General features: G+C 38.6%; 1 protein-coding gene across 1 annotated transcript in view; it reads right to left on the minus strand.

Moving 5' to 3' along the window:
* The window catches only part of CDH2 (cadherin 2), a 115,664-nt gene that overhangs the window by 25,719 nt on the left and 74,377 nt on the right, over window positions 1–15,568 (minus strand). Inside the window, exons 3-9 of the mRNA XM_061994700.1 lie at window positions 11,987–12,213; window positions 10,052–10,198; window positions 8,856–9,011; window positions 6,949–7,093; window positions 5,758–5,930; window positions 1,093–1,230; window positions 532–717 (exon numbers count right to left, since the gene is read on the minus strand). Of these exons, the coding sequence (XP_061850684.1) occupies window positions 532–717; window positions 1,093–1,230; window positions 5,758–5,930; window positions 6,949–7,093; window positions 8,856–9,011; window positions 10,052–10,198; window positions 11,987–12,213 (1,172 nt within the window). The remainder of the gene's footprint in view (window positions 1–531; window positions 718–1,092; window positions 1,231–5,757; window positions 5,931–6,948; window positions 7,094–8,855; window positions 9,012–10,051; window positions 10,199–11,986; window positions 12,214–15,568) is intronic.

Raw genomic sequence — 15,568 nt, forward strand, 5'->3', positions numbered from 1 at the left:
AGAATGAAGACAGACAGGTTATTCCATAAAAGGTTATTTAAATGAGGTTTTAAAAATAGCCAGTCTTTAAAAGCCTCTTGTAGAAATAGCCTCCCACCTATCACTTTTTCCTGATTGTGCCCTGACTGCCTGTATCTGTTTCTTAATGAGAACATGTTGACATAAAACCCACAGACAACTGTGACTACTACTAAAAGCCGGGATGTAGGAAGTTTTTCCTTTACAACAAATATCAAGCAAATGTTGTTCCACAGACTAATTCTTATCTTTTGTCAAATAAAGCCTCAAAATCTGTAATTTTCAACAACTTAGCCTAATTTTTAAAATCGATCAGTTGGAATACTACTGATAGTGTAAGCAAGGAAACACTCCAAGAGATGGATGGCTTATTTCCACAAGACAGATGATGCCCATCTGTTTTACTTTCCAGACTTGTACTGGCCTCATGAGTTCAACATTTTTCTCCCTCAGCGTTCTCCTACTTATTCCATCTCTGGTTAATCCTCTGAAGTAAGTACAAGCATCTCCTACCTTCACAACAGTCACCAGCCCATCATTGCTATTGGGATCAGTCAGGATGGTAAATCGACCTGTCGAGTCTCCTCCGGTCATCCGGTACATCGCATTCCACGCAGGTGTGTGGGGCTGATCTTTATCCGTTACCGTAAGATTCGCTACGATCACATCCACCCTGTTTTCTGGTACTTCCCCATAGAACTGCAAAAACAAACAAACAAACAGGAAGAAAATAGTTTTACCGCAACTGCAGAAGCACGACAGAGCCATAACATACTGAACATTCATCAATGTTAGGAAGCGCATCTCTTCACTGGAGCCCTGACAATTTATCTAACGAGGTTTACCTGAGGCCACCTAGAAAACTGCATGGTTTGATTCCCTTGTCAGCTTTTGCCTTTTGGCATAAGCAGCATACTGTAATCTAAGGGACATATATTCTGCACTTATTTCAATTCTGTCTGCCAGTACACTATTAAATAAGTAATAAATATTTACTGTCTGTGAATATAATGAGAAAAATGAGGAACAGTTATAAATATGCACATCCTTCAGTTAGTCCTACCCTGTACTTACAGTCATGGCGGTGAACTCTGGAGGATTGTCATTGACATCTGTCACGGTGATGACAGCAGTTGCTGTGTTTGAAAGACCATATGTTGGGTTTCCTTCCATGTCCGTAGCTTGAATTATTAATGTATATTGTTGTACTTTCTAAAACACAAAATGACATCGACATAAGTTTTAGACAAAACCAACATTACCACAGGACAGCAGGTGTTCTCAACATCTCACTTTGCTAAGCAATGGAACCTATCACACTGTTTATTCTAGTTAGCATCACCCGAAATGACAGGAGCAAAGTTTGTGCCACAGGAATACAGCACCAGGATGCATCTAGACATATTGAACTACTGCTTGATATTCTCCAACTATCACCGAGACAAGGACAGACTGCCTGCTTCCTACTCTCTAAAACCAAAACCGCTTTATCCAGTTAATGCTGTTATCACAGATTTAACAACGCTTTTCAAATGGGGAAAAGAACAGAGGGCAGAATATACTAAAGTAGGGTAAAGTCCTCAAAAGCATTTAAGAGAACTGAGCCAAGGTAGGTTTGCTGGCCAAACAGCCACAACTGCCAAGGTTTTTTTCCAGCCAAGCCCAAGCACAAAACCGCTGTTGCAACTTCTTGTGATTGCTATGGAAACCGAAGATATCAAAGCTAATAGTGCCGGGTAAGGGCAGTGGGAGAAAGGGGGAGGGAACAACCACATGGGCTATTTCCATAAATGTTAAACACCCGGACCGAAGATGGCCGCCGCTTTCCTGCCCCCGCCCCCCCCCTCGCCAGCTACCGCCTCCGCCGCTCGTGCCACCGGGTAACGGCCCTGGGAGCCCCGCGCTCGGCTCCCCTCACGGCGGGAGCCGGCAACCACGAGGCACGCCCGGCTAAGGCCCGACCTCCAACGGCTTTGCTGGCGAAAACAAAGTCGACTAGACGGTATAAACACCACCCCCTACAACTTGAAAAAAATCTGAAAAATAAGGGGTTTTGGTGCTGCTGAGAAGTTGATTTTAACTCATCTCTACCATGAAAATGCACATATTGTGCGTGCTGTTTCATTTACCAGTCGAGTTTCCTCTCTCAGATAGAGCTAGGTGTTATTAAGTTCTTTCCAAAAGAAAACACACAAGCATAAGGAGTTGCTATTCCTTTGAAACATCACTTTCATGAGTAGTTTACCAACACTGGCAAAGACCTGCCAAAATAAAAAAATACTTAAAGAAAAGCATTTTGTCTTCTTTTTTTAAAATCTTTCTTTCTTCCATTTCATACCTTATTTTCTCCCACTACTTAAAAGACTAGGGTATATGACAGATTGCTTCCCGTGGAAACAATTTACAAAATGGGACTATGGATACTGATACAACCTCAACCCCCCCCACCAAAAAAAAAAAAAAAAAGTGTAAGGACAGTTCTACTGACTTTCTTTCAAATTATGGCCAGACGCTATGACAGACATAAGAGATGTAATGGTTATATAGACTTCCAAGCTGCAAATATGAGTCATTGAGTAAAAAGTTTAAAAATAAGCTGTATGAACCTTCATCTCCCATTTAAGATAATTTATGCTCACGTCCTCTTCCACAAAGGAACCCTTACAACACATGCCAAGCACACGTTACTATATATGCATCCCACGGCTCTTCAAAAAAGCAAGACTAATATTATTTATATAGAAATGCAATATCTATGTTTAATAATGCATAAATACACATGCGAATTCTCGCTTGGAAAATATACTTGCAAAGTGACCTTCAAAAGGCTTAAATAAACATCCTAAATGTTTCCTTCACAATACCAACAAGAAAAGCAGGCACAATGGAATCAAAGATATACTTTCACCCCTTTCATCCAGGAAAAAAAATATACTTTAGTTACTGTGAAGCAATAAAATCTAGAGCAGTATTGAAGCAAACCTTGCTGCCAGATGATTCTAGGTTATTGAAACAGCAGGTGCTTCTAATTCACCTGGGTCTTAAACACATTGATCGCAACAACCAAATTTCATTAAGGAAACTCTATTATTATTACATAGAGACTCAACTTCCGTACAATTTTCTTATTTAATTCCAAGAAGCACACTAGAAACTTCCCACAAAACTGCCCCAAAAGACAGAATATATGTGAGTTGGTTTGTTTTGCTTTTCCCCCTTCTCGGCACTCACATACAGAAGATCAACTGCTGGGAATGAAATTTCACAAATCAACAAGCACACAGCTTTATAAGCATGGGGATATTGGAGAGGTGGCTCTCTCTTTACTGCTGGTTGAGAAACAGCCAGGAATAAGTTGCCGAGCATGTGTCAGCAGCCTGCACAGAGACTGTGCAGCAACACATCTGAAAATGAACTGTCAGCTTCAAGAAAGAACGCAGACCTCATCAGGTCACATCTTTCCACTTCAACGCAAGCCAAATAAAACAGCACTTCACTGAATTAACCTCACATGAGGTAGGAATGTCAGTGTGCAAATTTAAGCACTCTGTCTGACTTCTTTGGTATCTCCAGCAGTAAGGCAGGTGTTTTAATGCCGACGTGAATTCCACTGCAACAGAAGTAGTAGTAAGAACAGCTGCATCTCATGAAACACCGTCTTTTGGGATAGCAAGTGAAAGATCTCTACTGTCTTTAGCTGAGTCCTCTTACCTAAGGAACGCTCCTCCCGTGCATGTTAGTATAGATAATGCATTGTGCATGTTAACATAAAATACTAGCAGAAAAGATACGCTCTTCTGCAAGGAGCCACTTTTTTTTTCCTAAAACATTTATGCTCCCATAAATAGTGTGTCACATCTTTTAAGAATTCAAGATTGTGTCTAATATTTTATGAGCCTAATTAGAGCTTTACAAAGAGAGTCCAGACTTAGAGAAAAGGACAAAGAGGGTAGCCTTGCTGAAGTTTGTGGACAAGCAGCAACCTTGTACAACAAACAAGGCACTCCTCAGTCCACTGTCGCAAGGCCAGCTCAGTTCAGATCTGGCTTTCAAGACTCCCAGTCGTTTAAATTTAATTGACTTGCACAAAATGACTGAGGAAATGAGGGAAGCAATGGCTTGGGAAGGAAACCATTTTATCTCATATTAGTCTAATTTAATATCTGAATGATTTAACATTAATTAATAATATTCAACATGTGCAAGAAGTGTTTATATATACATATTTGGGTATCAGTACAGCGATCCATCAGGGAAACTGATGGCAAATGACAAGGCTTCTCTAACTGTTAATGCAAGGGTTAAAACTCCACAGACAGCCGGTTTCTTACAAGTTAAATCACTCCAGTACAACTATTGACTAAGTAATAGAACTGAAGAGTTATCTCTATGTCCTTCTGAAAGTTCACCTGTCAAAAATGACCAAGGGATTTTAAAAGCAAGGACAAAGCTGCCTATCATTCTTGTAATTTAATAGGGCAATGCTGTAAAGTTCAGGGTTTTCCCTTCCTCAAATCCATCCTCTTCAAAGTCAACTTACACAGAAAGTTAATAAAACTTTAAAAATTAATTGCAATATCTAACAGTCTGTTTAGCTTTTCAGATCTTCCGATTACCCTGTTCAAACTAAAAGGCATCAGAATATTAATAGCCCACCCAGAGCATCATAAAGCATTTTTGTTCTCCATTTTAACAAAGTATAAACAAACAGCTAAAAGCTCAACAGCAAATCCAGTTTAAAAAATCTTCAGATTTAATGAGTTAAAATGAGGTTAGTAAAACAAAAGTTGAAACAAGATGTGTTGAAAAAAAGCGAGTTGTTTGGATTTTATAGTTTGTTTATAAAATAATGCTTATCTCTTTTGAAGTTTTCAAGTGGTTCAAAAGCACAGTTAGTCCACGTGACAGATCTGGAGTTGAGAGGGAAATATTTTTATTCCCACCTCAGATGGGTGAATTGAAGTGCAGATCTGGCACTCTCATTCTGGTGGGCACAGTGAAGAACTATCTGGACAGAATGATGGGTCTTGCCCAGCATGTAGCTGGGAATTACTGACAGTCAGATATAGATATTTTTTTTCTTTTAAGTTTTTGACTGTGTGTCTGGGCCTTGAGACAAGACTCTATCTATGCAGTTTCCAATGATGACTGGTTTATTTCTTAGAAAAGTGGTTTTCAATTTTTAAAATTGGTAATATTTTCCTGGTTTATTTCAATAAGCAAAATTCAGATTGGGGAATTGCTGCAAATTTAGCTACACAGAATCCTTAAAAATTCAAATATTTTACTACCTTGCTGTGAAGAACAAGGAAGAAAGCAGAGGGAGGACAGAAGATCTCTCGGAGCTTCCAAAATAATAGAACATATAGCTGATTCTATTTTCCACCTATTCTTTGTCCACAGAGCTCAGCTAGAAGAAAGGGCTAGAGCTGAGGAACACCTCTTATCTCAGACCCAGGTTAAGCTCCTGAGGTCCCTGTCTGCATCTCTCTGCTTTATTGCATATCTATTCCTTAAAAGCAAGCAGACAAGATCTCTTCCAAAATCCCATAGAACCAAGAGTGCCTATGTGTACAGAATGTGTGGGTCCAATTTTCATCCCTATCCTAATTTCCTCTTTTCTAGGTTTTTATACTCTGCCTACAGGGCAATGAAAGTAATAAAGTTCAGACTGGCAAAAAATGTGCATCTTCACAATATTAAAAACAACCCAGCCTGTAGTATGAAGGCTTGCCATACCTCTCTGTCAAGTCCAGCTGCTACAGTGATAATGTCACCAGTCTCATTGTTGATTGTAAACATGTTTGGAGAGGGGCTGCTTGGGGCCTGTGATAAGATTCTGTATCTCAGCATCCCGTTCTGTGCGTTGGGATCATCAGCATCAATGGCAGTAACAGTCATCACGTAGGTTCCTGGGAGCAGGATAAATAACTGATGTTATATAAACAGTTTACTCAGATTACACAAGATCACTTAACAAGCAATGGTCAAAGCATGTATTTCTTTTGGTAAACTCTGCACATTCTTCCTCTTACTTAAAACAAACTGGTTAAACCCAAGACTCACCAACAGCGTAATTAAAATACATTAGAGGAGATAAAAATACATTGTGTTTAAAAAATATCAGATTTGCTTATAACTGAAGAAGCTCCATAAACAATGAAATCCTACAATTCTGCCATAAATAACACTGCTGTAGCAACATAGTTTCTCATGTTTAGATAAAAACGTTATTAATTGGGCCAAAGGAAACATACTTAATGTTCAGAATTGGTGCACACACTGATAGTGATGGAAAATCAATGTAAATAATACTCTTTCAAAGGTCTCCAAGTTGCATCTCAAATGCCAAATCAACACTGCGAAGTGAGAAAATACATTTCTTGTGCTAACCTTTTTAAAAAATTCATTTTGCACTACTGACAAATTAAGAAAGTGGTTTCAGCCATGGTGCAAACTTTAGTCCGAGCTGATTAGAATTCAAATGAGATGTGACCAAGGTTTTCTTGAGATTTCAAATTAAACAGTTTGATTTCAAATACCAGTATTTCCAAAGCCTTTAAGATTCAGAACTAAAACTGGATCTGCTGATACTTTAAAAGTATCTTATACACTGACCTGCCAACTAAATGAATCAATAGCTATCATGAACGTAACTGTAGGAACCGTGACATTAAAGATAGGATTTTCAAAATGAGGAATATAAAAGTCATATTCTTAAAGCCCTCTCTGGTTTAGTTTATGTACGTAATACTTTCTTCTTTTGGAAGTGAATCCTAGCGTGCCTAAATAAGATGAAATAATAAGATAGTACCTCAGATTTTGCTCATGGTGCTAAAGATACCTTTGAAAATATGACAAAGTCTGAAAGCACCTCCTTCAAAATGACACTGCATACCTTCCCCCGCCCTTTAGAGGTCCATGTATTACCTGGTTTTGATCCTTCAGGAACTGTCCCATTCCAAACCTGATGTAAGAATTCTGGTCTATTGTCATTCATATCAATGACATTAATAACAATGTCAATAGGATTTTCCACCTGGTTTCCATTTACATCCACTGCATGTGCTCTCAGCTGCAAAAATCATTAAAAGTATTAGAATTTCTACAACATACAGGCACAAATACATACAGTAATGGTGAGAGGAAATTTCAAGGCCACACGTTTTAACCTCACTGTATTTTTATTATCTGCCATTGTTCACTCATATCAACCTTTTAAGGTTGCTACTGGAACTGTTGTTCAGACTTCAGAGGTACACCAAATTGAAGGCTTACTTCTCTGATTTGCTGAAAATTGTTTTGTGTCATGTAATTTTGATTAATACTAATGCTTACCATAATTTATGTCTCTTTTTAATAAGGACCATTAGAAAACAGGCTCTAAAAACATGCAGATTTATATGAAACAGCTGATAACTTCTTAGCAATCCATAGGGAATGAATGCTGGCATCACTAAAAAAAAAATCTTTACTGACGTTATGTATATTGACTAGACATGAATGCATAGAAAAAGCATCTAGAATACATCTGTGTTACTTGGAACACCAAGGCAGGGGTTTCTGATAAATCACTGTCAGTAAACACACTGTAATTCCAGGCTAAAAGTTTATGGTCCGAGTTTCAAAGATACTTAAGACACTTAAAGTAATTTTAGGTAAAGCTGACTGCCAAAGGTAGTCCTTTTTGACAATAAAGGAGTACCTTTGTCAGTCAGGTTTACTTAAATTAGATGGCCAAACAGAAGGAACACAGTACTTTCTGAAAATGTACACCTATGTATCCTGGTCATTACTAGGTGCAAGAAACAACTTTCTTTTATGACAGTCCTGCTGAAGCCCTTTTTTAATATATGTATGTGTATATGTGTGTGTGTGTGTATATCTCTCTACACAAAAACACACATGTGTATCTTATGGCTACAAACCTACTAGAAAAGGAATAAGTGAGCATTATTAACTCCGTACTCTGGAAATTATTTGTTAGAATGCAGATGTCTAAGTCAGCAAATCTTGAACTGTCAATGCCAAATTCTCTGTAAAAATCCTCTGGATGATGAAGGTGGTGTTTTCTTGTGAGAACCATTCACCTCATCCATCTCTCCCCCAGATGCCTCCTGCTGCGTCTCCTGTTTGGAAGCAGCTCTCAAAGGGCTTCCTGGAGTCCAAGGCAAGAAGCATTTTAATCCACAACATGATGGAAACTCTCTCTATAGGAGCTGAGGAATTCTGTAATGATTTCATCATGTGCTTTCAAAAGCATAGACAAGTGTAGGTCACAGCCTGGCCTCCCCCTTCCTTTTCCACTAATATTGGAATCTGTGGTCTACTTTGTCAATTTTTTTAGAGCAAAGAATATAATTTTCATAAGCTGACAGATCTAATTTACAATTCCATTAAAATGCTTAGATTTGCCTCCAAAACCGAAAATTGGTAGGCTATTCTTCCCATCCATTTCTCAAATCAGAGGTACTGCAATTCTAATAGCAGTCACATTCTAATTTAAATTGATGAATTAAAAGCAAACTTTTGAAAAATATACAATACAGTAGAGACTGTGATCAATGGCCTGAATCTGAAATATAAGCTGTTGTAACCATATTTCAATCTTTTAAAAATTACTTTATCTAAATACATTTAATCACTGTTTATGTATGCTAATGTATTTAAGCTGCTTAAACATAGTAAGAGTTAGCCTTAGTACGTATAATAAATACAAATCTGTTACAAACTCTTCATATCTCACAGAAAAATAAATGCTAGCTGCTCAAGTCATGTTTGAAGCAGATGTTAATCTTTAATTTGATAATCTCATTTATGGCAAATTCAACTCTTACATGAAAAGAAGCAATCTGCTCCCGGTCTAAAGGCTTCGTCACAGACAGCTGTCCTGAGATAGGATTGATGATGAAGATGCCTGTTGGAGGCTGGTCAGCTCCTGGGCCAGTCACACTGTACCGTAGGGAGAGGCTTTTATCACGATCAGACCTAATCTACAAGTCAAAAGATAATGTTTACATTAGCTAAGACAAGCAGCAGCTCTTTTTCCTTTTGCTTTTCCATCTTTAAGCTAAACATGTAAAAATAATTATTCTGGAAATGGTACAAAGTTAGTATAAAGCTTTAAGTTTTCAATTGGACTCTTAGTCAGAAAGCTTGTCAGTGAATTTTCAGGAACATAAAAATATCCTTGCTTATTTTTCAAAAAGAAAGTCAATTCTAACAAGTAAGTATTCTAACCCTGAACATAATTGGTTAGATCCTAGAGAAAATATATACTTATCAAAAAACTACAGAAGAAATAAAAGTCTGGCTTTTTTTTTCCTCTCCTCCTTTATCTTCCCAGACTAAAGCTACAGGCTGTCTTCCGCTACTGGCAGTAGCCCTTTAGAAACTCATTGTTTTTGTTTAAAGATGGAACTTTGGTCTCATCTTCCAAGGAAAAATACTAAAGGGCAGTGCATCTGTGATGAGCAGGTGAATCATCAGCATGCACATCAACAGAACAGAGCAAAACCATACCTTATCAACTTGGAGTAACGATCTACTAACAAACGGGTCATGACCACCCAGTTCCAACAAATTGATCATGACCAACCAGTACTGTGGTTGGAAGCCTTCTCTTGTGCTGGGCTCCTGGCAACAGCCAACCTCTGTGCTGCAGAGGAGCTCCTGTGGAGCAGCTGGTGCCCTTACCCCTTTCCTTCTGCTGCTGCTCACCTCCACACTCCTGCCCAGGAGAAACGTTCCAGTGCATGAGACTGGAGGGCTCCTGAGCCAGCAGAGATCCTCCTTAACAGTAATCACAGCACTTACTATCTAAATGAAGACCACCTTCCACCAGTACAGGAGCATAGGGACAACTTAAAACGAACCTGGTAAATGCAGACCAGCCTGCTATGCAGAGGTAGCAAGAGAAACCAACCCTAAAGACTAGAAAACATTTGGACAATGAACAAGACATCATTTGCACAAAATCTCTTCAAGAGGTCTCCAAGGGACACTGAAACCACATTTCTATTAACTTCCTTACCCTAACTAATTCCTGAGGAAAAGGTCCTCTGGAATTTTCTGGTAGGTTGATTGGGGGAATAACCCAGTCTCTCTTCTGCCTCTTCAGAGGGCTGCTGTGCTTGTATTGTTGCCATGGAAATATGATGTCTTCGATTTTCTTTTGGTCCTTTCCCAGGTACAAGACAAAATTAAGCATATGTTAGGGGAAGAATTAGTAGTAGATGTTGTAAAATAACTCAGGTACAATTGCATAATTCACTGAAAGGCTGTCTTTGTGAAGTCACAGAACTATTTTATTTTCATTCACAGTGCAGTACGAAAATAAGCAACATTACTTACAACTACACTGCAAAATTTTAAGGACCACTTTTCTTTTTTCTTTATTAAAGTTGTAGGAACAATGGAATTATAAGCCAATTATTTCATGGCACTACTGTGTAAACTATTCTGCACTTTCCAAAAAGTAGTTAATATTTTTTTCAGAATTTAATAGTATACCTTTATGTATTTCTCATTAGCTAGAACTTCAGTTCAGGTAATGTGCTACTGTACATTAAATTTAGATCTGAGTGTGCTAAAATATAATTTGAGTTCCAAGAGAAGTTTAATACATACTGGTAAGGAATGTCTCAAATATTTATGACCCTATTAAATCCCATAGAATTAATGCTGTAATTATTTTAAACCTATGTCAGCCATGATGGATGCAGTAGATGACCCACTTTACACATTGGGCATTAATCTCTGCTGGGTGTCAACATTCCCTTCCTATTCTTTTCTCCATCTGCAGTCACTTCATCCTTTGGATGCCAGCACACATATATCCACGATAGCTTGTTGAAGGGCAAAGACAGGGAGACAAAAATGCTTTCCAAATCTTAAAAAACACCTTTTTAAAAATAAAAATCTAATCAAATATGCCACAGAGTGATAACATGCCCAGCTGAAGGCCAGATTCCACTATTCTACATTCTGCTGATGGTAAAGATGCCTGAACTGGGTCGTTGGAAAGAACAGGGCATGCCCTGGCATATCTCAACATCAGGACAATATTTCCTTTGTTAAAAACATGTCTTAGCAGTTTTAAACCAATCATCAAGTAAGCAAACAAAAAACCTGAAGATTACACAGCTTTGGTCTCCAGCGTGTTTGCAGGAAAAATGTCTTGCATAACCACACTGTCTGTTTTGACATTATGCTTAAATCTTTAATGAGTACCTATTACAGGTATGTTAATCTATGAATAAATTTTCTTCTTTATTTGTAGAATAAGTATTTTGTAAGCGAAGGTAAGAAACAGTAGGTACCAAGTAATATAACAGAAAAAGGCAGTAGACATAATACTGTTTTCCTACGGTAAATGTTTTATTTGTATACTGCTACGTCTGATTCTTGTTGTAGTACACGGTTTATCCCGTGGCAGCTTCCAGCAGAGGGAGACTATCTTCCTTACCAAGTACTGCTGAAATCATGAATAATTTACAGTCTCCAATTTGATTATGAAGGGACAAGACAAAGCCAATATTCCCTGCCAGAAATGCTTTCCTACAATTGCTCTAAAGCTACAGCTCCCCTCTAATAAATGTGACTGATGCATTCTAGCAGAGATTTATTTTGTGGTTATATTTAACCACTTGAATAAATACTGCAATATTTTCAAGCAATTTAAAGAAATGACCCTGTCCAACCTAAATTCAGGTATAAATCTCAAACTATACAAACAAAAAGCTCAAACATAAATGAATACTATATACTTCAGGCATGCCTTTCCATGCAAAGCTATGAGTAACAGACTGCAGAAAAGTTCTTTCTAAAGCTCTAGCTTTGCATGCATAAAGCATTTTTTAATAAACTACCTCAGGGAAAGGTGTGCAACAGACAGTCAAATAGGCTCTATTTTTAGGCCTGTTTGCAGAGATATGTTTATACAGGCTGCATTTAGTTGTTATTTTACCTTTTCTGAAGCCTCTGCGAAGGCTGGTTCAGGGGTAAGCTTCACTCTCATTTGCCATTCTTCCTGGGTTTCCTTGTCCTGAGCAGATACAACAAACTCGGTGGGCTCTGCTGAAAGCTGGAAGCTTCGCTCTGCGTAGACCACACCATCTTCACCTACTCTGAAGTCTTCTGGCTCACTGCTTCCAAAGTGTATTTTTTTGTTTCCACCACAGCTTTGAAACTTCACTGTAAAACGACACGGAATGAAGAACAAAGTAAGAAAAAGCAGTCCACTTGGAAGTCAGCGTGACATAAAATGCATGACGAGAAAACATTCAAAAGTAGAAAGACTTAACTTGTTGCTACTATTATCCCATGCAATTATTATGAGTTATGACCTGTTCTTTAGAGGTTAGTGCACGTAACAGTGATATCCTTCTGTTCACTGCTAGGCAGAGTTTTTAACCCTTGATGTACTGCCTCCCTCCCAAAGACCCCCCCCCCAGAAGGAAAGCCACTTCCTTCTACATCCTGTGTTACATTTCAGTTGGTTTTCAGTGGAAATGCTGGAGGAATTTGCACCTCAAGCCTCACAAAAAGACAGTCAAGTCAATTCATTAAATACACTCAACAAATTTAATAATGCTACAACCCTAATTGCAAATAATGATGCTTCTAGCACCTTCTCTGCCAACAGAGGTAAGGCAGAAACCCAGAAGTCTGTGAAGAGATCAACCTCTGTGCCCAGCTTAACCTGCAATTCAACTTTATCATTTCAGGTCCAATACTTATGAGAGCTCTGGGTCTGAGCTCCCTCATCCTTCATCTACATGACAGAGGCAGCAGTGAATACTTAGGCCACAGTAAATTTTAAGTTAGACTTCCACTTTTTTTTTTTTTTTTTTTAAATATTCCACATACTGCATGTGTCTATTCATCTACTTTGGAGTTACCTGTTCTCCCCTCCCCACCTTTTGTCCTGTCTGAAAGATGCACATTGGAACAGAAGTCAGTAAAACTGATTGTGTAGCTAAGGATGTGAAGTGCACAAAGCAGAAGTGGTAATGGGTTGCCTCTTTCTTTACTCAATTGCTTTCACTACCGCTTACCTTCTGGGTTACTGGAAATAATAGTAGGTAAAAAATGAAAGTGTTCTTTTATAACCAATGATTATTCTCTAATGTTTCCAAAGCTTATGAAGTATTTTGATTGTATGGGCAACAGAAGTGCAAAACATCATTATGAAGGTTGTGCTGAAATGCACAGAATTGAAGACGAAGATGAAATGAGGCTTTATGCCTCATTTCAGTTATTGGACTTTTTATATTGTGCTAAACCATGCACAAACTATTTAGCTTCAAAACCTAAAGGTCCCTCAAGAAAAACTACTACTAAAAGCCATGCATCATATACCTTCTTCTGAATGTACTGTTTCCAGGAAGACACTGAGAAGTACTGCACCTTTCTGTATTTGAACTTCAACTACTGAGATGATGTGCAGGTGATATATAAAATTTGTTTCTTTAGTGCACACTCAGAATCCTCCATTTGTCCTCTTTTGACATTAAAGACTGTACTTAAAAAAGGGTCCATCATGTACAAAAATGAGACAAAGCACAACAGTCCTCCAAATAAATAAATGATAAAAGGTCAACCTTCTTAATATTGATCTTGCTAGGCTAGCAAGTGATACTACTCTTTCCATATGACTCACAGAATTTCAAGGTCTCCTTCCATGAAATGCCAGCCTCATCTTGGGGAGAAAATGCGTGCCACAGCCAAAAAGCACTGAACAGGAAGAACAAATCTGCCAGAGCAGAAGGCTGAAGCCTTACCACGAAGGTTCCTCCAGCGGAACTCCATGTAGATGTTGCCTCAGGTTTTTCTTATTAGCAGCGAGAGCGCTTCACTGAAATACTAATACTGAGCTGCTCACACAAGTTTTCATATATGTTAATCTCTAGGCAATCCCTACTGCTCCTCAAATCCATCCTAGACATTTCATGAAGTACAACTGACTTGCTTTTCTATGAATCTACAGACTACAGGCCTGCAAGGTTTGAGGAAGGTGACAATATCAGGTTTGCTGTTCACAGGTGAGGGGAAAATTGATAGGCAAAAGGTCCATCTCCCAGATGTTCACCATCTCATTGATCTCCCACTCTTCAACACTGAGCCTTGTGGCTTGAGTCAGCTTACCTTGACAGGATGCAGAAATGCAACAGCAAACTGAGAAGAATCACAGAATCGCAGAATCTCAAGAGCTGGAACAGTCCAACTCTCCTGCCAGAGCAGGACCACCTAGAGTAGGTCACACAGGAACTTGTCCAGGTGGGTTTTGAATGTCTCCAGAGAAGGAGACTCCACAACCCATCTAGGCAGCCCATTCCAGTGCTCCATCACCCTCACAGTGAAGTCTTTCCTTACGTTTCTTTGGAACCTCTTATGTTCCAGCTTGTACCCATTGCTCCTTGTCCTATCATTGCACATCACTGAGAACAGCCTGGCTCCATACTACTCACATCTGCCCTTTACATATTTTTAATATTAATGAGATCACCCCTCAGTCTCCTCCAAGTTGAAGAGCCCCAGCTCCCTTAGCCTTTCATCATAAGAGAGATGCTCCACTCCATCATCTTGGTGGACCTGTGCTGAACTCTTTCCAGCAGTTCCCTGTCCTTCTTGAAGTGAGAGGCCAAGAACTAGACACAATATTCCAAAATGCACAATTCAAAATCAGGGATATAAAAATACCAGTTAAAACAACTACATCAGAACCTAGAAATTGTTACCACATTCCTATATCTCATTACTGAGCCCTCAAAAAGCTGGATATTCTATGCTGTTTAGCACAAAAATAAAAAGATATCTGAGAAGAGTTTACTCAAAAGCCACTACATCTGTTAATTTAAGAACTTCATCACTGGGTTACCACACAGCACTGCTCTTACTTGGGTTCAGAGGCAGAGACCACCCACGTCCCAGACATGGAGAAAGCTGGACCTTCTCCAAGCATCCTCTCTGTTCACAAACAAAACTCTGTTAAGAAACAGTCCCCATTAAGAGACTAAAGAAGTCTGTGCCTCTGCTGACTTCTTAGCTATGGCTGCTCTCATGATCTGCTCTTCAGAAGTGTCTTGACCAAAAAGATGAAGAGAGAGCCAGATTCTCAGACTCACTTCTGAGAAGTAGGGAATGGGGAAGAGAATTTATATCAACTTTGATCATTACTGTTTTTCAAAAAGGTGAAGCTGAAAATGAATTTTATAGTCGTTACAGTCCAAAAGACTAAGATATCACAACAATATTTTATAAAAAATTGTTACCCAACTATTGCACAGTAATATAATATATTCAATTCTTTAATATTCAAATTAATAAAAAAGAGGATTTCTTTTCTTCTATGTTCTTACATATAGACTGCAGTAGCCAAACAAAATCAAGAAGAAAACCCCCATCCTGCTAACCACTTCATTGATATTCCTCCTCCAGGAGACTGTATATTATGAAACTCAATGAAAATCCCTTTCCTTTGACGGTATCCTGGTAAAAATGCATAAAATTGTCGATGCTTTGTGGGAATTATTCTCCCTTTGCAAGA

The sequence above is a fragment of the Colius striatus genome, chromosome 4 (genome assembly GCF_028858725.1).
Source record: "Colius striatus isolate bColStr4 chromosome 4, bColStr4.1.hap1, whole genome shotgun sequence".
In the NCBI taxonomy this organism is placed as follows: domain Eukaryota; kingdom Metazoa; phylum Chordata; class Aves; order Coliiformes; family Coliidae; genus Colius; species Colius striatus.